General features: G+C 51.4%; 1 protein-coding gene across 1 annotated transcript in view; it reads right to left on the bottom strand.

The window, feature by feature from the left end:
* TBCD (tubulin folding cofactor D) overlaps window positions 1-22475 on the bottom strand; it is a 124357-nt gene that overhangs the window by 51882 nt on the left and 50000 nt on the right. Inside the window, exons 14-20 of the mRNA XM_032970076.2 lie at window positions 12246-12402; window positions 10520-10577; window positions 9841-9870; window positions 9064-9149; window positions 7753-7833; window positions 5913-5986; window positions 2478-2595 (exon numbers count right to left, since the gene is read on the bottom strand). Of these exons, the coding sequence (XP_032825967.2) occupies window positions 2478-2595; window positions 5913-5986; window positions 7753-7833; window positions 9064-9149; window positions 9841-9870; window positions 10520-10577; window positions 12246-12402 (604 nt within the window). The remainder of the gene's footprint in view (window positions 1-2477; window positions 2596-5912; window positions 5987-7752; window positions 7834-9063; window positions 9150-9840; window positions 9871-10519; window positions 10578-12245; window positions 12403-22475) is intronic.

The raw sequence follows: 22475 nt of genomic DNA, 5'->3' as shown, positions 1-22475 counted from the left end.
TTTCAGAACATAGATGAACTAGTCCTTCTAAATAAACTGCCAAATCGCTGCGCGTGGCGCTGACGTTTTTTAGAAATACACCGTTTAAAATAAATAAATTAATGCAAACCGACACACCTGATGACGACAGTTTGTGTTATGGTCGAAACGTCGTGAGAATTTTTATTGTTTTATATATATTTTATTATTTTATTGTTTCCCTTCAACGTGACTTTACCGAAAGAGCTAAGAATATGAATTACTGCAGTCACGAAAGCTTTAAATCAAAATTAACTGTTTACTTTCCACAAAGTGGTACCCATTTTAATGAACCTCGACGTATGATGGGCAGAGTAAACCCCCCCAAACAGCATTTGAAATCGCAAACCTCCAACTCTGTTCCACCGCAAAGCCACAATCTTCAGCCCCACGAGATGACATCTCACAAACTCAGAGCAGCCTAACCACCCCCTAGGATTAAGGTAGTACAACAATTGTTGCTTGAATCCATCTGTGCGGCGCTACGAGTGTTATTTCCTTGCGTGTGTGGGTTTTCTCCGGGCATTCTGGTTTCCTCCGACACGAAACACAACTATTTTAATGGATTGGCCAAACATGCCAATGTAGGATGCTTCTGAAACAAAAAGTTTATTAACCCGTATTGGGAACCTCCTGAATAAAATGGCAGCTATTCATCATTACTTTAAAACGTCGACGTAAAGTTTTGCTTTAACATGGGATGTACGGGTTGTATTTAGCGATCAATACACCCTCCAGATAGATATTTTCTAGGCAAGACAATTCAAGCCTGGTGCTTCCTTATGCCCTTTGCCTGCTGTGTCAGGATGGGACCCCTCCTTGCTCGGCCTTGGCCTCTCACACTCAGGGCTCACCTGCACGGGCGTTCTGCAGCCTGCAGTCGGGAAATTCCACATTGCTCTGGTTGGCATCATTCACTTCGCAGCTCGTTCACTTGAGAGCTCCCCACTAAGTCGTGCAAGCCAATCTCACCGGCCCCAAAGCGATGCATGAACACTCAGTAATTGGCTGAAAACATCTTAATGCACAGAGGACTTTAGAGCGCGGGCAATTGTTGGCGTCGGCTCACCGCGTGGCTACCTCCCTGCTTGTCTGCGGTCCCCCGTCGCACTCTCCTCCGAGAGTGAGCGAATACTGTATGGTGCGTTACAAGTCTAATTATAATGGGGGTGAGTCGACCCTGCCTGAGAAGTGAACAGCACCTGCTAAATAAGGTAAAACCTCTTCTTGTTTTTTTTCAGAACTAAATACTCGTTCATGAAGTGAAGCGTCGCTCCCAACAGCACACCTTCAAAGTTTGCCAAAAAGCGCGCTCAGAGATATAACTTCTTCTTCCGCTGCCGTGAGATATATTTCATGCCCCGAGGCACCGTCGACTGAGCTACGGCATAAACACCGCACCAAAAATAGTCGAGGGATACGGCGAGGCACTTTGTCTCGCGGAATGCGAACATTCGCGGTTAATTTCATTCATTCGTTCGCACTTGAATTTCACGCACCGCCGCCCTGCCCACACAACCCCTCCCACCTCCTAAAGAGCTTGTTGCACATCACTCACCGTGGTAAACGCAAAGCCCGAAAGGTTAGATATATCACCCCCGGGGAAACGGGTGACACAAACACACACCCAAATAAAATCCACACGGGAAGGGGGGCTTGGTGGGGGGATGGGCACGTCGTCCCGATCGACGATCCCCCCCAATTCCCCGACGAGGCGCTGCTCACGCAGGCCTGCTCAGGCGCGCGTCTCGGTAAGCATTACGCAAAACCCGATACGGGTGGGATTAGCGGCCCAGACTCACCGCCTCGGGGCCCTGAGAACCACAGAGCCCGCCACACCTACCACACGTCGCCTCTGAACAGCACGAGAGGCGGGGGGGGGCGGAGGGGGGGCAGCCCGCACGCACACAAGAGTGCGCGGTGTGAGTTTCGCAACGATATCTTGAGTTTGGATTTTTCACTTCTTCGCCTGCCCGCATGCCCTCCCTTCTCGTTTTGCTGGGCGATCCCGCGGAGTGGCTCGCAAGTGTGATTTACGTGTAGGTGGACGACTAGGGGCTGCAAATTTCACCGATTAGCACGGGCAAGCGCGCAATTACTCCGGTCGGGAACAACAATAATAATGCCCTTCGAAGACTTGCAATGTTACGTCCAATTGTCTTCGGCAAGGGTTACTGTGTGCCCTGACACAAGATGGGATTGAACACTTGGAAGGGTTGCACAGCCGCATCTCGTCGCGTCTGCTTGTGCGTTGATTTTACTGCGACCTTTACCACCGCTGCTGCCCCCCCCCAAACCTCTCCCACCGTCATCGCAAACCGGTGAGGCGCAAGGTACTGCGAGGCAAAGCGCCGCAAGGTACGCACGAGAATGGAAACGGGAAACCGCGCGCGGGTCTCCGTAGAGGAGCATGTCCCCGCTGGCGGTGGGCCGGTGGCCTCACCTGCCGGTGGCCTCACCTGCCGTCGCGGGAGGCCAGCTCCGACAGAGCGTGCGTGACCTCGGCACACGCCAGGATGCTTCCGTAGCGCGTGTTGAGGTCTCTTCCCGTGGCCAGAGGCAAGAGCTTGGGCAGCACTGGCGGGGCCCACGTAAGGAAAGAGATAAGAGTGGCAACGAGGACATCAGAACCGCCTTTCAATTTCACACAAAGTGCTGTGTTGGTGTACAGTGGACACACGTTCATGCCGGTAAATGGGGCCGACGGTAATGCCCGACCCACAAACACAAAAGAGACATCACAGCGACACGCTACTCCGCTGCTCCCGACGCGGTTATCTGGCTTGAGCACCTGAATGTGAAATTGTTGTTGTTGCTCTGCAACTATATCAGCCATATAGAAGAAAGAATGGGGCCTAAGCTTGCTATTAATAAGAGATTACAATTCAAAGTTTCATGAAGCAAAGGACAACCGTGGAATGTAAACGGTGTTTCCTAAAACGTCCCAATGCTGCCGATGATTTCACTCGGATCGCGCGCGGCAACACCGTCCCCACACGGCGAACACTCAGCAGGAAGAGCCTCCTGGAAAATTATTCTCGGGAGGCTTTCCTGGGTAAACATGCGCAATAACAATAATAATCAATTACAATTAAGTCAGAACGAGCGTAGTGTCCCACCAACGGTTAGGTGACCGATTGGCTGAGTGACTAATGAGTACGTCTTTAACTTGTGAAGTTTAAAGCTTATTTGGTTTAAAAAGGTGAGATTTCAGGTGAGAATCAGGTGACGGTTCAAGTCTGCAGCTCTTGGCAAGGAGTCCTGGCCACGCCGCGGCTGTCACACTCACAGGCGAGCACTCTCCCGCTCTCCCACTCGCCCCTGCGGTTTATGTTCACAGTCGGCGCTACCGTGATTTACGGCTTTCCTTTTCGGATGTGGGTCGAGTACGTGCCCTCGCGCCTGCGCGTCTGTCTTTGTCCCGTGCCATGGCTACATTGAGATAAATGCCCGCCGGTAGTTAATTATTCCGCGCATCTGCTGATGCAATGAAGAGTGCATTTGAAAAATTCCCATGCAGTGTTCTGAACACGCCGGTGCCGCCCTGTTTATTACAAAGGACAGGCTTGGCTGGGTGCTATTAATTTATTTGTAGTGACGCTCGTATGAATCTGCTCAGGCATTCTGCATGGCTTGACTCCCATTCGACTTGCGTTTAGATTTTATTTCGTGTAACCACAGGTGAGAGCACAAGAGACCATTTACGAGAGTGATCTTGGTCACCAAAATGACAAAAGCAAAACCAATAAAAATCAGGACAAAAAACAACCATTCCAAAATGAGCAACTGAAATAATCATCCTAATTCTGACCCATATTTTGAAATCAGGAAGCATGTAAACGACGTTGATGTAATCAGAATCAGAATCTTGATTTAGACTGGAGGAGGAATCCAATGAGCTATGAAGCTCTTTTCACAGGTGTCCAGTAGGGGGGGCCTGGGGGTGGTAAGTAAGTTACATCAACAAACAATGCAACAGCAAGGGAGATAAAAGGTAAACAAGTTTCTATAAATAAATATTTAAACAGTATAGAAGTACAAATTGCACAGGTACATACATTTCTGCCCATCACTTAACATCCAATGCAAGCTTGGGGCAAGGCAGCAAAACAACAACAACAACAACAGTCCAAGACCACACCAAGACAACAACAACAGTCTGGGACCACAACAAGATAACAACAGTCCCAGACCACACCAAAACAACAACAGCCACAGACCACACCAAGACAACAACAACAACAGTCCCAGACCACACCAAGACAACAACAACAGTCCCAAACCACACCAAGGCAACAACAACAATCCCAACCAGACCACACCAAGACAACAACAACAGTCCCAGACCACACCAAAACAACAACAGTCCCAGACCACAACAAGACAACAACAACAGTCCCAGACCACACCAAGACAACAACAACAGCCTCAGACCACGCCCAAGGACAGTAGAGTCCCTGGCGTGGCAAAGCAACGCTCCCTCGGGAACACAGTCACCTCCGCTATGACATCGCAGTGAGCGCCGTCCATCTGTCGGTACAAAACGCCGCGACCAGGTGACCTAAGATTACAGAGCAGCTCCACACAGCATGCTGCTATTTATATGGTGCTCTTTAACAAAGGCTCGGGCACGAAAAAAGTGGCATTCCTTTCCTCATACGAGCGCGCACATTCCCGTAACGACCAAACCTCGAACACAACGTTGCCCAAGTGTCTCCGCAAAAGGGATGGTGGGGGGGTCACTGCTATGAAGTATCCAATTTCTGCGTGTTTGAAAGTTATAAGTAATTAATTGCACCAAACGATAAACAAAATAGACTGTATCTGTAAAGTGTTGGGTGGAGTCGCGGAAAAATCTGTAGTCAAACTTGAAAACAATCATTAAGATAAAAAACCTAAGCAACCCCTCCACCAATTGAAGCATTTTTAAATTGCACCCCGAGGCAACAAAAAGGGCATTTTCTACAAACGTTGACCACAACGAAGGTCACGGGGGAGATGTTTGACCTTTAAAGTGACAAGAGGAGACTTGACCGTCAAGGTGCGCTTAGAATCTTACAAAAACAGACCATCATAAATCACTTAGAACCTCACAAAACCCTCACCACCCCCCTCTTTCACCCACCCACCCACCCACCATCGTTTGCTGGCTCAATTCCAAAGCAGTTTGACGGGTAATTTGAGTGCGCCACAATGAGTGAAGGCACTACCACACACTAATTTTCACAGGTCACCACCACCGCCGACAAGTCAAAACAGACCACCGCCAAACTGCGATGCCGTGACCTCTCAACGAAGCCGGATTGTCGGTGTGATCTCTCCCGTATCGCTCGTAGTTTGGCGGTGATATTGAACTGCAACGCATCGCGGCCGCTGCGGCCCCGTGTCCCAGTTGAACACTCTGCTACTTATCGGAGGGCGGAGATAGAAATGTGACCACATCAGTGGATGTATTTGGAATGTGTTGCCACAAATTTTGGACGAGTCTCAAATTAGGGCCTCGTTACGACACTACTATAATCTGCGATCCGAAAATGTATTTTGTTTCAGGTTGATCAGAAAACCGGAAATTACGCCAACTAACTTTGACATCACTTTATTATTTCACCGAAAGCGATGTCACATGGCATCGGGTGACATCACCGTCGTAAGAAAAAAATAATTTCAAGTCGTAACACTCAGAGTAATCGCTCACTCTCAAAGAGAGGCGCCAAGAACTGGAGAGGCGGAAAGGCAGCAATGCGGTGATCCGGCACCACCAACTGCCCAAGCTCTGCAGTCCTCGACATATTATGGTGTTATTAGCCAATTAATAAGTGTTCATACGTGGGAGGAAACCGGAGCACCTAGAAAAAAACCCTCGCTCTCTTGCCCTCTCTCACAAAGGCACTCACCGGTGTTGACCATGTAGTCGGGGGCCTTGGCGGTGAGGTTGTGCAGGGTCCTCGCCGCCAGCTCGCACACCGCGCTGCGAAGTGCACACAAGGGGCACGGCATCGTCCACGTGCAACACGAGCGCCCGCTAACACGCAGCAGCGGCGGCGGCGGCGACACGCCACCAACACGTCACACACAAGAGGCACGGCACGCATCGTTCCAAGACATGTTGCCGCTGCTGCGGCCATCTGGAATGCTCTTCCTTCCGATATTAGGAAGCCACTGCACTTTTAAATCATCTAGATTGACAAACTCATTTCTTTAGAACGACTTTCTTGGTTTAGTTTGTTGTCCTTCCCCGCACCTCCGATTAGCACGGTTACCTACGTAAGGTACGAAAGAAGTTCAACATACAGTACATATATACGTCCATACATGACAGAAACATCAGGTAACATGCAGCGCCGACATGCCACCAGCGTGTTTCAAGCGCTCTTTGTGTGGAGATCACGAGAGATGGCAACGAAATAGACAGGCCTTCACCCAGCAGTGGATTGACCACGGCTGATGATAAGTATGCATATGTATTTTGAACTTCTTTCGCACCGTAGGTAACCAACTGTGCTAATCGCAGTGTGGGGGGGTGGAGCGGTGGAGCGGTGGTTAGCGCACTCCACTAGGAGCTTGCTGGGTTTAATTCTCGGCCCTGGCTAACACCCTTGGCAAGCGACGTCTGAACCGGTCGGTCCAGACCCCCCCCCCCCCCCACCGAATAGTCTGAACAGACTGTTGTGGAAAGTGCTGTTAGCGAGCACCTATCAAGGCCGGCACGGCACACGAGGAGGTGGGGAACCAGCACCACGCCCGACCGCCTTTGTCTCCCCAGTGGCGATGTTTACACACCGCACCAGGTACTCGTTTTAGGCTGAGTCGACCTAGGGGAGGCCCAGGACCAGCTCAGATAATCGCCACTGGCGTTGGCCATGTGCGGGAATCGAACTCGGGTGGCTAGGTTCGTAGCGCAGCGCGCTAACCGCTGCACTACCGCTCCCCATCAGCCCCGCCACCACTTTCACCAACTCGCACGGGCCAGCGTGGTGAAGTACAGTCAAACAAATCCCCATGATCGATAAGGCATAGGGAGGTCTTCATCCAGCAGCGGATTGACCAAGGCCACAGATGATCTTTGTTTACTTAATCCAGTCCAGTGTACGCGATGAGCGTTTGTTATACGGAAGGCCTGTTAATAATGTAATGTGATCTCTACGTCAATACAATGGAATGAGCTCACGGCCCTTATGAGCGGTATGCCTGTGATATGTGATTCATACCTTCCAGCCAGAGCTGTAAACTACACCTACAACAAATTGATTAATTTTCTTTCCAATGTTAGGCCGACTCACGACGCCCTCGTAATAAGATGTGTGTAATAAGTGCAACTGCTGTTTTGGCTTCACTCCAACGAGTCGCACAAATGTGACAAGCTCCAGTGCCCCAACGTCGTAACGAGATTGTTGGGGCCGTCGTCCTTAAGGGATGCGTTGCTAATGAGCGACGCCACCACGTGATTATACGCGGCAATCAAGGAATCATGCACGCCAGTGAAAATCATCGTGAAAAAAAGGAACCAATTAATTGGTAATAGCAAAACAACCGGGTGCAATTATTAAAATGCAATTATCGCTTGTCGTTTTTAAACAGTTTCTGGGCACGGGACCAAAAAGACGAGCGGTCAGCAACAAACGGCACGATTCGAGTTGCTATAGGGGAGACTACGAGCGTCTTGAACGGCGTGCGACTGCACGACGGCTGCGCGTGGCGGCTTCGACGCCGTCGCTCGCGCAAGGGGCGCTCTACCTGTCCCAGTGGTTGATCTTGAGCTCTACCAGGTGGTCGATGAGCGGACAGGTGTATTCTGGGAAGCCGGCGATGTACTCGCTGCGGGGGCGACAGGCGGACATAGAGGGGAACATGGGAGGGGAACGTGGAGGGGAACGTGGAGGGTAACGTGGAGGGTAACGTGGAGGGGAACGTGGAGGGGAACGTGGAGGGGAACGTGGAGGGGAACATGGAGAGGAACATGGAGAAGAACGTGGAGGGGAACGTGGAGGGGAACGTGGAGGGGAACGTGGAGAGGAACGTGGAGGGGAACGTGGAGAGGAACGTGGAGAGGAACGTGGAGGGGAACGTGAAGGGGAACGTGAAGGGGAACGTGAAGGGGAACATGGAGAGGAACATGGAGAGGAACGTGGAGAGGAACGTGGAGAGGAACGTGGAGAGGAACGTGGAGGGGAACGTGGAGGGGAACGTGGAGAGGAACGTGGAGAGGAACGTGGAGAGGAACGTGGAGAGGAACGTGGAGAGGAACGTGGAGGGGAACGTGGAGAGGAACGTGGAGAGGAACGTGGAGAGGAACGTGGAGGGGAACATGGAGAGGAACGTGGAGAGGAACGTGGAGAGGAACGTGGAGGGGAACGTGGAGAGGAACGTGGAGAGGAACATGGAGAGGAACATGAAGAGGAACGTGACGTCGTTCACATGAGCAGGCCATTGTGTGGCGGCACCACAGTCCAAATTTGAACAAGTACCCACAAATTTACTCCGTTTGGATTCTATACATTAATCATGCCCCCCCCACTGGCAGACTGATGCCCCAGGTCGCTCTAGTCTCTGGTGCTCTCACCTGTGGTTACACGAAATAAAAACTGAACTCAAGTCGAATGAGAGTCAAGCCATGCAGAATGCCTGAGCAGATTCATACGATATTCAATGTAAACAAATTAATAGCACTGGGCCAAGCCTGTCCTTTGTAATCAACAGGGCGGTACCTGTGCATCCAGAACACTGGCCACTGCATGGGACATTTTTCAAATACATTCTTCATTGCATCAACAAACGCACGGAACAATTAACTACCGGCGGGCATTTATGTCACTTTATCTGTGCCACAAAACAAAGACAGACGCGTAGGCGCGAGAGCACGTACTCGGCCCACATCCGAACATGCAAAGCGTAAATCACGGTGGCGCCGGCTGCGAACATAAACCGCAGGGGCGGGCGAGCGAGCGAGCGAGTGAGCTAGCAAGCGGGAGACCGCTCGCCTGTGAGCGCGGCAGCCACGGCACGGCCAGGACTGCGTGTCAAGGAGCTGCAGACTCGAACTGTCACCTGATTTTCAGGAAGCTGTTTCCCCGATTCCCGAGAGTAAAGTAGTCGGCTGCCGTGACAATGTCAATTCCGTGCGGGAAGGTGCCCTGAGCGACATGAGGAGGCACATGGTTTGATTTGCCGTCAAATCATTCATTAAAATGCATTCATTCATTCAACTCGCACCACCATCCACCGTGGGTAACATACCCAAAGTGTTCGTGCTCACATTAAAAAGTATTTTACTGTTCTTTTTTTTTACTTTAAACATCATATAAGAAAAACACGCTTTACACTTTGGAATTTTAAATGCAAGAAATGCCCCGTTGAAAATAAAAATAATAATAAAATGGCTAAGTATTTATCAGTATCTGTTTAACGAGCATTTGACGTGCCTCGATCGCAACGCGCGCTTATAACCGCGCGTGCTCGGCGCACCAACGACGTCACCCGCACTGACGCAGTCTCCCCGGCACGCCACGTCCAACGCCGACCCCTCTTACTCCGCCGGTGACGTCGCCGCGGCGCCTTCACTAGAAAAACAAACCTCTGAATGCCGGTGGAAGAGTTCTTTCTCTCTCGAGCGAGACTTTCACGCTCACGCGGGCTAGCAGCCCGGCTCGAGAGACAATGGATGCGTAGAGAAACAATGCACGCGGTGTTTTGTACATATTCATTTTTTTCGGTCGGCCGCATTTCCCTTTAATCGCCGCTGCGGACTCCGCGGGCCAAACATCGCGCCGCGTGCCAAATCCCTCCCCAGCAAAAGCGGGGAGAGCGCTCGAGCGGAGCCCTTACCTGTCGCCCCACATTCTCCTGGAAGGCGGCCTGAAAACGACAATCACCACAGAGGCATTACTCCCGCGGGACAATGGTGGGAACTCTGCGCAGCCGTGAACCGGCAACGAGAGCCCCCCCCTCCAGCGACGCGTTCCCCAGAATCACCGCGCGTTCGGCCAAAACGACGGTGTGCAGATTCGCCGGCTTGGGCTGTGAGTTGGGAAAAAAAGACACGGACAGATGCATGGCAGGAAAACTGCGCGTACGCGCGTTGAAAGACGTGATCCAAAGCGTCAGTGAGCGAGCCGGGCCTAGGCCGGGCCACGTTACGGCGAGGAAGGACGATGGCTGACGGTCCAAGAACGACGACGGAGCGGCGGCCGAGGGACAGGCCGCGTCCGACGGGACGTCAACCGAAGAGACTGAGCGATTAAACCGACACGTATGAGCGTGCTGGTTGGACCGTGGCATGGAGGGGGGGCCTTCATTCAACAGTGGATTGACCAAGGCCGATGACGATCGCCTTTGCAATTGTATTTTTTTTTATTTTATTGGATTTTTTTGTTGTGCTTTGCTGAACTCGCAGTAGAAATAAAGTTGCGTTTGGTGCGCGTGTCCGGCGCCGCCGCCGCCGCCGCCACCACCACCACCACCACCACAATCGCCGTCGCGAGCCACGCGGGCGGGAAACACTCACGGAGGCGGCGCGCCTGCAGTTCACCTCGCGGTCGTAGACGGCGGTGATCACGAGCGCGCTGGAGGGAACGCACGCGGGGGGGTAGGGGGTAATGGGGGGGGGGGGGGCCGTTAGTGCTGAACGAGACTGGAAATTCACATTGGCCGCGCACAACGGAGCTGTCGCAAAGTAACCACGGCCGTAATTAATTATAACAATTCCAACTTGTAACGCACCGCAGCCGCCGCTACGTGGTGTTGGCACCTCGCTCTCAAAGAGAGAGAGAGCGAGAGAGGACGACTCAGAGGTGCGAGGAGGAGGAACCACAGACACGAGGAGGAAGGCAGCAGCAGTCAGGCGGTGAACCGCCACACAAATTCCCACCCCCCCCCCCTTATAGCTCTGCGGTCCTCTACATATGAAGGTGTTATCGACCGGAGAAAAACCCACACGTGCGAAAGCGCAACACTCTATCCCACACAGAGGGAAGAGCTGGACAAACAGCGTGAAACGCAATAGGACTCTCCTCGCTTCTTCAGGCACTACGTGGCGGAGAGCGCCCCGTCGTCCGAATGGAGAGAGAGAGAGAGGAGGGAGCGTGGGAGTGCGGTGGGGGAGGCGATGATGGACAGGGCAAATCTCCGCGATTTTATATTTTTTTCTGGAACCTGTGACAACATTATATATGGACAGCTACGGTCATACATAGCCACACTCAACTCGTGCCGCTTGTCCCCAGGCTATCCATACTTCCGAGGATTTTGCGAGCCGAAATGCCAGGGTATTTTGATTGGTTCGCAACGTGTGGGAAAATGTTATTTCACACACTCCATTTGCACGTTTAAAAAAACAAAAAGTGATCGCCCCGATAGTAAATGTTTTGCTCTTTAGTTTTCATGGAGAGGCTCCTGTGAATTGAACGCCAAAGAGCCGGACGGGCGAGTTTAATCTGGTGCAGATATATGTACGTGTTTAAGTTAATCGTTTGATATTGTAATTCCATAGGCCGGTGATTGCATTAATAAAGGCCTTTTCATCGGCAGATCTGGAATACACGTCACATGACTGAATGGAGACAAATACAGACTCAAAAGTACCGTGCGTGATTTTTGTCCAAAGTTCCGGGTGCCTCAGTCATATCTAAACATTTTAAGAGATTATAATGTGCGACGATATTTTAAAAAATAGATGAAACAATTCACAATGGCCTTAAATCATTTCACACATCAGGGCTTTGGCACAACGCTAACATGTATCTAACTTCTCCTTTAATCGTGTTCACTGCATCCTAAATGCATTAATTCAACAAAATATATATTACGTGTACAATTTCCTCCCACAGACAAACACATATTGATGCATCCTATCGATTTCCCATATAACTTAAATTCAAGGCAATGCCTCGTTATTCTCTCCGACGCGCTTGCGGGTCGCACCGCGTGTCGTTCGGCACGATACGCGACCCTCTGCTCCGCCTGAAAAAGAGCTTCGCAGCTCATCGGATTCCTCAAGTGTCAATAAATATTCTGATTTCGCTCGGTTCCGAGCCCGACCGCAAGAGCCGACGCGGCGGTGGAGGCAGCACCGCCTCCGAATTGAAAACCAAACTGCGGACCCCGCCCGGGGATTTGCGATCTCGTTCGCCCGGCGGCAAGGGCGATCGGGGGTCGGCGATACTCGGGCAGAGAAAACCGATGCCAATGCGGCGATGCCGGGGGGGGGGAGGGGGGGGGGGGCGGCGGCCCACCTGGCGATGCGTTCGACGAACGGCGCCAGCTCGCGGGGGTCGTAGGCCCGGGCGAAGGCCCAGCACACGTAGCAGGCAGAATCGCGCACGTGCGAGCCCTTGCTGCAGGCCCCGCGCCTCTCGTCGAACGTGAGCGCGCGCACGATCGACGGCACCACTGCGGGGGAAAGCGGCGCCGCGCGGGGTGAGAGGTGCGCGGAGGCCCACGGGAAGCTGGCGGCGAGGCCAGGGTTACTCGCTCATCACAAGTTCAGGGTCAAGAGGTCACCACCGTCATTGATGTTGATGCTCGACCCCCACCCCCCTGCGTAGTTGCGGTGAAGTCGACACCTGAGCTGTATGTACATATGTTGAACTTCATTCCCACCGTGCGTAGTCAACAGTGCTGAGTCCAATATTACAGTCTCACCACCACCACCACCCCCCCGTTTTAAGTCTTCTCTTCCCCTTCGTCGTTGACCTCTGGGTGCCACTCCAATGTCCGTCTCTGTGACCTGCCCTCCTCTGTCCTACACACGTATTCCACCCATTGTCCCACAGCTGGGACCCTAGCTAGGTGGCCTAGGGCGACTCTTGAGACTTTACAATGCAATGTTACATTCCTTAACAGAATGTGGGGATTAATGAGGCACCTGAACAAGACCATGTCTCAAGGCTCTGTAAAAGGTGGGGGGAGGGGCAGTGATGCTCGGGTGAGAGGCGGGCAGGGACGGTCAGGGATTAGGGGAGAGAGTTTAAGTTTAGGAATTGGGGCAGTGAAAGAGGCACGTTGCCCTTTTGTGTTAGACTCTGCGTGCACAAGTCTAAATTCTCTGGTAATTACAAAGAACAATTCACCCCCTAACCCCAACCGCACTGACATCATCGAGCAAGTATTATACACACATTGGTCGACGCGGTCCAATTTTATAAAAACAAACCTTGCAACAGGGAACAAAAATCATGCATACGCGTGGGTCTTGTAACGCTCTCCAACACGCGTTCGTCTGCGGAAGCGTTCCACCCCTTTTCAAATTAACGCGCACTTCCTGCTACGCCATGTGGGTCGCAAACGTGGACATCGTCCAAGAGCACGGAATGCCGAATAAACAAAGCCCGAGGGAGCGCGGAGCGGTGCACGCGAGGAATTACACCCAGAGGTGGAAGAGAAGCACCAGGCTCTAATCAATTTGATTCAGCACACCCTATGTCGATCCCCCATATAGCCTACGAAGGGGGCGAGTGGATAACATCACGCCCGGCTGTCTTTGTCTCCCCAGTGCTGATGTGTACACACCGCACCGGGCACACACATTGTTAAGACCGAGTCAACCTAGGGGAGGCCCAGGACTGGTTCAGATATTTGTCGGCAAACCCGGCTAGCAGGAATCAAATTCCGGTCGCGGGAATCAAAATTCGAAGTGTGGTGTGCCAACTACGATACCGCTGCTCCCCACCGATGAAGCACACACACGCACACACACGGACACACACGGACACACACAACAACAACAACCGCCATTCGCCACTAAGTGGCGGTGACGTCACCACGACGCTTGTGCCAGGCTATGTGCACCCTGAGGCCACGTGAAGTGTCGACACACACACACACATGCACACACACGGACACGCACACACACACACGCACGCACACGCACGCACACACACGGACACACACGGACACACACGGACACGCACACACACATACGGACACACACGCACGCACACGCACGCACACACACACACGGACGCACACGCACGCACACGGACACACACACGCACACACACAGACACACACACAAGCCCGCGAGCCGAGGTGTCGCGGACGAAGGAACCTCCCGGCGACCTTTGGGCATCGCTGCGTTCGGCAGGAGAGGCTCGGGTCACGGCCAACAGCCCACGGGCGAGCCGCGGCCGTCAGTCAGGGATGACGCAGCTGCAAAGTGACGCCCGCTCGCTGGACGGATACTTGACAGTTTTGCCAACGTTTCCAATTTTTCTTAAATGAGTTCCAACGCCTGGCCCAGAAAAATCTTAATAGCTTACAGTATGGAAAGGTTAAACTGTTATGATACACAGCACTATGTGCGTGTGCTGCCAGTCAAATATATATTAGAGCTGATTAACCAAAGGTTAGACCACAGTAATCATTGCAGAGTAAAATATACATGAGCATGCGATGTCCTTTTGCGGGTTAAAATAATAATAAAAAGTTGCAGGCATTGTTTAAATCAAATCACGACGTTTCGAAGGCAACACAAGCTTCCGTCTTCAGGTGAAACAGACACAGAAAAAAATCGCTGTATCCTCCAAAAAAAACCGAAAGAGTATGAATCCTTGCAATCACGAAAGCTTCAAATCTAAAAATAGGCATTGTTTAGTTGAAGATTGTGTACTATGAATAGACTGCCCTCCATCATAGGAATGTGGAATACCCACCACAGGAGATGAGCGCTGTCTCAATGCTAATTTTAGAAAAAAAATATCACTTCTTGGCTGTTATGCAGAACATCTGACTATCGCTGACAATTCTCTAACACACGCAACAACAGTTACGATTTGCCACTGTGGGAGTGATATCACCTTCGTATTTGTGACACACTATGTGCCCTTGTGCCAAGCTAGGTGTGTCCTTTCATACCACATCGTATAGCTCCATATAGTCTTTGACAAGCGATGTTAGAGGGCCGAGTCAACCTAGGGGATGCCCAGGACAGATTCAGGTACCACTTGCCCCTGGTGTTGCTCGCAGCCAGGAGTTTAACTCAGATCGCCGGGTTGATGGAGCAGTGCCCGAACCACCGCACCGCCGCCCACCACCCACAAGGAACCACAAATAAGCCAAAAGAATCGCCGTGTAGCCGACACAGACTGTTGGGGCAAGTGCCAATAGTGGGCACCTGCCAATGGCAGAACAGCATACGAGGTGTAGGTGTGGCCAGCACCACGCCCGCCTACCTTCGCTTCCCCAGTGCTGGCGTTCACACAGCGCAACAGGAACTCATTCACGGCTGAGTCGACCTAGGCGAAAACCAGGACCAGTTCAGAAAAATGTCTATAATGTTGGCCGTGAGCAGGAATCGAACTCTGGCCGCCAGGTCCGTGGCACAGCACGCTAACTGCTACGCTAACGCTCCTCTACGTACAACAACAACAACCACCATTCGCAAATAAGTGGCGGTGACGTGACCACGGCGCTTGTGCCAGCCTCTGTCTGCACACAGACACATAAAAACACACACGCGTGCCGAAAATACAGGGTGCTTCAAAAAAATGTTAACGCTTCCGAGAATTTGCAACAAGACCTCAAGAAATGTGCTGCCTCCAGGCTCTGGAGACCACCTGCAGAAGATTCCAGGCAGCGTTGACAACGATGGCAAACAAGTGGAGGCTCTTTGATGATTTTTTGAAGCTATTAACATACATTTGTTATCCTCTAACAGTGTATTATCCGTTCTTTTTCCATTAAAGACAATAGTCCCATGTAAGTGTTAATATTTTTTTAAGCACCCTGTATATGCGAAGGCGGCCGAACCACAGACAGGAGCGGGAAGGCGGCGGCAGCAGCAACAGCGGCAGCCAGGCAGTGAGCCGACAGCAAATTCTCTCCACCCCCAAGCTCTGCAGTCCTCTACATATGAAGATGGTATCGGCCAATTAATGAGCGTTCACATTTGGTAGGAAAACCAGAGCAGCTGAAGAAAACCCACGGACGCGAGGGGGCAACACTCTATCCCGTACATACAGATATATGCAGTTTGCTGTAGCGCCTTCTCGACGCCCGCGGGAAGGGAGATTCACAAGATGTGTGCGGCGATCCACTAACCCTTCACCGGCTCCACAGTGCTGGTTTACAGGCGTGTGCCACCACCGCCGGCTAATTGGGGCTGGAGGGGGAGTAAAGTACTCGTGGTGAACCAGCCTGTGGCACCAATGGGAGGGGGCAAACAGTGCCACGTGTTGTGGCACGGTGCCAGTGACAGGGCTGCTGAGAGGCGCCACCTCTTGATGATGAGCGACGGGCTAATTGCCGGTCCCCTGCAGCACGACGCTTCAGTGGGCACGGAATGTCGCCCCTCTGTCATTTACGTTTTCATAAAGGCTTTATGTGGGCGTGCGTGCGTCTGTGCAAGCAACAGAGTTGTAAAATGTAAATGCAACTCCTGCGAATCCGAATTCACTGGGATTGGGCCCAGCGTGGATCAGCGAGCACGGGAGGATGAGACATCGCTCCCTAGAATAGAGCTCAATCTCGCACGCTCCTAATTGCCTCCGTTAAAAAAGACAAATGAGGTCGTCACATGAAGCACTTTCACAATAATTGGCAGAGAACAAATAATGAGCGCCCTGCACGTCACGAGAGACAACAACTGCAGCCATTCGTCACAAAGTGGCGTGATGACACCGCAGACCTTGAGCCAGGCTCGGCGCACTTGAGGCCACGTGAAGAGCCATAGGCTTGCTGGCCAGAGGTCACGGGCCAGACCCAGGTGCTATTGGTTGACGGACTGAGATGACCGGCAGATGCACTGCCTGTGCTCCTCACTGTGTCAACTCGCTGCGTTTTAGCTTCCCGACACTCTACTCGTTGTTGTGAGCATCGCTCCACTGCCCTTCATTGTAGTTGGTGGGCGATTTCCTACCCAGTCGCCAATATTGACACAGCTGGTACCGGTCATCGGAAAGTCCACTCAGCACCACATCCTCTTGTACGACATCATTCAATCTCCTCTCTAGCCCGTGCCGCGCCCGTTTAGCTGCCTCTGTCCGGCCAAACAGAAGCTGTTTGGACATGCAGTAGCTAGGCATGCGGGCTATATGAACCAGCCAACGCAGCCTGCCAGAGGAGTTCTTTGATGGGACTGTGTCACGAGAGATATACACGTACACACACAGACACGCTTCATTCATTTGATTCAGCACGCCCTATGTCGATCCCTACGAGGGCACGGGTGGACAACACCACGCCTGGCCACCTTTGTCTCCCCAGTGCTGATGTGTACACACACTGCACCAGGCACACTCATATTTAAGGTGGAGTCGACTTCGGGAAGGCCCAGAAATGCATCAAATATTCCGCACCATTATTAGAATGGCACGCGTGTCGCTGGGTTCGGAGCGCCGTGCACTAACCACGACACCAACTACGACACCATCGCCGTGTTGCAAAGACAAAGATCTCCCATATAGCCTTCACAGACTGTTGGCACAACGCACTAGGTGGACGGCCCGCACCACGCCCGATCACCTTTGTCTCCCCAGTGGCGATATTTACTGCACCAGGTACTCATTTGAGGCCGAGTTGACCTAGGGGAGGCCCAGGACTGGTTCAAATAAACGTCACTGAGCAGGAATCGAACTCGGGTTCCCAGCTTCGCAGAGCTGTGCACAAACCATTACACTACCGCCACGTGTTGCACACGCATACACGCATTATGCGCGCGCACACACACACACACTCGGATGTGTGTCGTACTCCGAATCGGCGTGCTCTACGTCGTGTGTGGGATGTGTTTAGCAGGCGGGCGTGCACAGAGCGTTAATCACTCCATCTGCACTCGTTTCTTTCCAAACTGGCCGGGTGGCGCAGCGGTAGGGCCGACAGTTCGCTATCGGAAGTTGGCGAGTTCAAATCCTGGGAGGATGTCGACTCGGCCAATCATTCCCCCGCGGTCGATAAAATAAGTGGCACTTCACGGAGAAGCCAACAGTGGTTGTCTAATTGATAGACTCACCCCCGCCATAGGAATGCGTAATGCCCACCACTGGCTTAGCGCTGTTAATCGGAGGTGCCCATTTGAGCATGACATCTCTTGACGTTTTCCGACCTCCTTCGCGGAGAGCGACTGGGCGGCTATCGGGCCGTCCCATCTCCGGGTCTGTTTTGTAAACCCAGATAAAACAAATAAAGGCGGCGTAAACCCGCCGCTCAGAGGCGAGCGCTCGCCTCCGAGCGGGACCCGTATTATTGTGGGCGGCAATAAAAACAAGCAGGCCCGTTTGCTGCGACGAGACGTGCCGCGTTTAGTGCCCCCAGGCGAAGGTAAAGTGCGGTTGCGTTAATTACTGAGTGGAGAACTTACAAAAAACGACAAGAGGTCATAAAATACAGGGACCCGGAACGATCTGCGTGGACAACGAAGATCGCCCTTCCCAGGCGTACGTCGGCTCCTGTAAAAATCTTATCGTTTTGAAACGCCGGAATAACCAGTGGACGGCTCTTTGTAGGTTAGGCTGTTTTTTTGGTTTTTCCCCCCACCATGAAGCCTCCCGCCCTGAGGCACAAGTGGGAACACAGGTGAAGTTTGTTTCCACAATTTTCGTGTAATCCGATTGGCCGAGTAAACAGAATATCGGTAGAATAATCAAAGCCTAAGACAATTGGAGAGCCCGTTGATTACCGCCTGCCGTGTGCTTGTGCAATGTTTTGCCGATTTCACATTAGACACGGTTGTGTTTGTTTCCAATCTCTCGTCGCTTCACTGCTGTACTTTTTTTTCCGTGCTCCTTTTGAAATATATTGGCGGCCCAGGTCACCCTTGCGAATCAGACTCCGATCGTCGTCTCTCGGGTACTCACCTGGGTCACGCAAAATCAACTCGCACGTTTAAAAAATAATCGATTCTTCAATTGTTTGTTGTCCTTCCCCCGCACCCCCGATTAGCACGGTTGGCTACGTGCGGTGAGAAGGAAGATAAACATACACGCATACATACATATCATCATCAGGTGATGATTGCTTGTGTTGCTTGTGTTGCAGTCGAAAACGTCGTGAGAATTTTATTGTTTTATATTTTTATTATTTTATTGTTTCCCTTCTACGTGACGTAACCGAAAGAACCAAGAATATTAATGCCTGCAGTCACGAAAACTTTAAATCAAAATTTATACACGCATACGTAAGAGGTTTTTTTTTAGCTCTTCCGCGTAAATATAAATGTGTCGGTCAACCCACACACATACAACTGAATTGCGACCCGCAAATTGTGATGGTGCAAATCAACGAGCGCACTCACAGCTTCCAGACAACCTACTGTGAAACCAGCGCCCCATCAACCGCCACTGCTGGCCTCAAACCCTTTCATTAACACTCCTTTTTTAAAATCTTAAACCCCCATGCCTTCGGTCCAAAACTTTCCAAGAAAAACAGACTTGCCCATCACGGTATAATCCCGCAATCCACACGCCCAGGACTTCAGTCACGGTCGGCTTTTTACACGTGGGGGGAGGAGAGAGAGATTCACGTCGGGCCTCTGCTATTGACGCTTAAACCTTTAACGACCCGGCCACCAGCGATTAACGCCTCTTTTGGGATTTCGCGCTAGGCAGCTGGAGGCAAGCGGTGGCGCGGCACCGCCGCTCTCTTCTCACCGCCATTATCCCTTCACCGCAACCGTCCCGAGACGCTGAACACCGACGCGGCAATACGGCTCGCTTCACCGAACTCTCGACTATTCGGCTGCAAATCCAAAGTCTGCCAGCTTGGGGCCCGGGACCTGGCATCCCCAGTCGCTGAACATCCACATGGGCGGCATGAACCACGCATCGCGGCGGAATGGCGACGCTACGATGTATCGTACGGCATAAGATGCACGATAACCGTGACGTCCGGCTTGCATATTATCATTATCATATCGTGGTTTTATCGCCGCTCATTTTAATACTCTGACATACTTTACTCACCAATATGGGGTTGGTTAATCGTACCATGACTACTGAAGACTCATCAGCGAGAACACCTTAACATTTTAAATAATATCGTGAATCCAGTGCAGGGTTAAGGCCTCCCCACGCCGCGTTAGTCGTGGTGGTTTGATTGGGCACACTTCGCCACTGAACTCAGGACGCTGGATTCGTAGCACAGTCCTGTGGACGTCTTGTGGATAGACTCGACGCCGCCACAGGACAGCGGAATTACCGCCAATGGCTCAGGGTTGTAAACGGGAGATAAACGCCGCCGCAATTGTCATTTGAGCAGGAAATCACCGTTGAGGAGCAGGGTGACTTTAAACCAGGGTTGGACGTCCACAGCCTCGAGAGCTTTCCCATCAGGGATCCATAAATCGACCATGGTAGCCTTCCTGACCCTTCGTAAGGTCAGGTATACGTGCGTATGTTGAATTTATTTCGCACCGTACGTAGCCCGTGCTAATTGGAGATGCAAGGTGGGTGGATGTCTCTATTATGGATTTCGCCTGATGAAGCTAGTTGTAATTACTTGCAAAACGTCATACTCAGATTGTAAATGTTGTGGCTTGGCTCTCCAACACACCGGTGTGCTGTACTAGTGACGAATTGGCACGTTCTGTTTACGTGACAAACCTTACTAGTTGGCTGTGTCGGGTGGTGGCGAGTTTAACGACACATTTATATATTTATGCGATCTAACCCAAAAAAACTCTATTACAAAGCAGTTCTAAAAAAAATGAGTTTTCAATCTTAGATTTAAAGTGCAAATCTCCAGATCGGCAGAGCTTGGTCCCGTCTCCGAATGCGTTTGCGTTAGCCTGCGGGTGTTAATTTTAAACCAGTTGTACACAGCCTGACCACACCAGAGCCACCCTGTTGCCTCCAGATGAACAAATCCAATTTTGATGGATGCGAGACATTTCACATGATTGTGTATGACTCAACACCGGTGTAAATTGGGTAATAACAAGTATCCTTACACAGACACACATTCACACCTGCACACAAGGGCACACAGACGAACTGCACACACAAAACAAAGACCCATGTTTGGGCTTATAGACTGTTGGGGCAAATACTTTAAGTTCGCACCTGTTGGATCCCGCGTGACGCACAAAGGTGCGGTATGACCAGCACCTTGCCTGGCTGCCTTTGTCTTCCCAGTGCTGATGTTTACACACCACACCAGGTACTGATCTAAGGCCAAGTCGAGATATATGCGGGTCAGAACCATCTCGAATAACACTTGCCACTTATTTTAGCCGAGGCTGGAAATCAAACTCAAGTTTGTTGGTTTGTAATGCAGCGCACTAACCACTGCGCCACCGCTTCCCGCGTGCGCACACACAAACGTGCAACTCAAATACGAATACTGTTTGTGGACCTACCAGAAGCAGCGATAAACCCATTCTCTACATGGCCATTAAACAGCACGGTTAACAAGGAAACGGCGCTGCCAACAAATGTGTTCCCAAATGTCGTATTAATATGAACAATCGAGCCCCGGATATTATATTTCAGACGAAACAAACAAAAAACCTAGTTTGGTTTGAAAACTTTGCCTTTACAGGAAGTGATGTCACTCCCGCGATTTGACTGCTAAAGGTGGTGTCACGTGGCATCAGGTGACGTCACTATCGTTAGCACGAAGGCGTTTAAACGTATTGCGTGGCGCAATTGATCCAACGAAGATGCGATGGCGAGATGTTAATTCCTTCGCCTGGTATACAGGAGGTCGTGAGTTCGATCCCGGCTCTGACGCCTACTGTATATTTGGAGTTTGCATGTTCTCCCCGTGGTTGTGTGGATTTTTCTCCGGGTCCTCCAGTTTTTCCCGACATTTAGAATCAACATCACGCATTTAGAGTATTTGGCTGCTATAAATGCCCACGTGATAAGCCTTTTCTTTGAGCTATCATTTGTGATTGCCAGTTTGCTTATTAAAAAGAGCTTTATAGCTCAGCGGGCCTTACCTGGTAAAATTTAAAAATAGTTTAGTTTATCATAGCACACACACACACATTTCACATGCAGGACAAGTTTGAAGAAAGCGGGACCCAAACAGCGCGCAGATGCCGACAGGGCAGCTATCAGAACCGAAGTGGCGGAGAGAGTTGCGGAGAGAGTTGCGGAGCGACGTCAGGGTCACGCACCAGCCCACACGGCGCGGGGGGGCCCTCTTTATTAAAAGGTTGCAAATGGCAAAAAAATCACGCGAAATTGCTCTCTCACTCATTTCTTCCAATAAGACCAAGGGACCGGGCCCACGAGTGGGGCGCCCCCGGGGGACAAACTGGAGAGCAACATTTCGAAAGCGAGGAGAGTGCCAAATTACCACACCGTCACCGCAGACGGCACGGCGGGTACGGCGTCAGGCAGACAGAGGATGAAAACAAACCGCGTGTGCGGATTTAAAATGAAGTGATCTCTTCCACTCGCTCGGCTCTCGTCATGCTGAAGGTTTGGTGGCTTTAGCGAGTAAAGCGCGGCCCGCTAGTTCGACACAACGTTTAGAGGCATGTGTTTAAAAGTATTTGGCTGCTATACATTTCCACAGTAATA

The sequence above is a fragment of the Petromyzon marinus genome, chromosome 43 (genome assembly GCF_048934315.1).
Source record: "Petromyzon marinus isolate PM22_M1 ecotype Great Lakes invasive population chromosome 43, UKy_Petmar_22M1.pri1.0, whole genome shotgun sequence".
NCBI lineage: Eukaryota > Metazoa > Chordata > Hyperoartia > Petromyzontiformes > Petromyzontidae > Petromyzon > Petromyzon marinus.
Note: the sequence above shows the minus strand (reverse complement) of the source record. Positions and strands in the feature narration are given on the sequence as shown.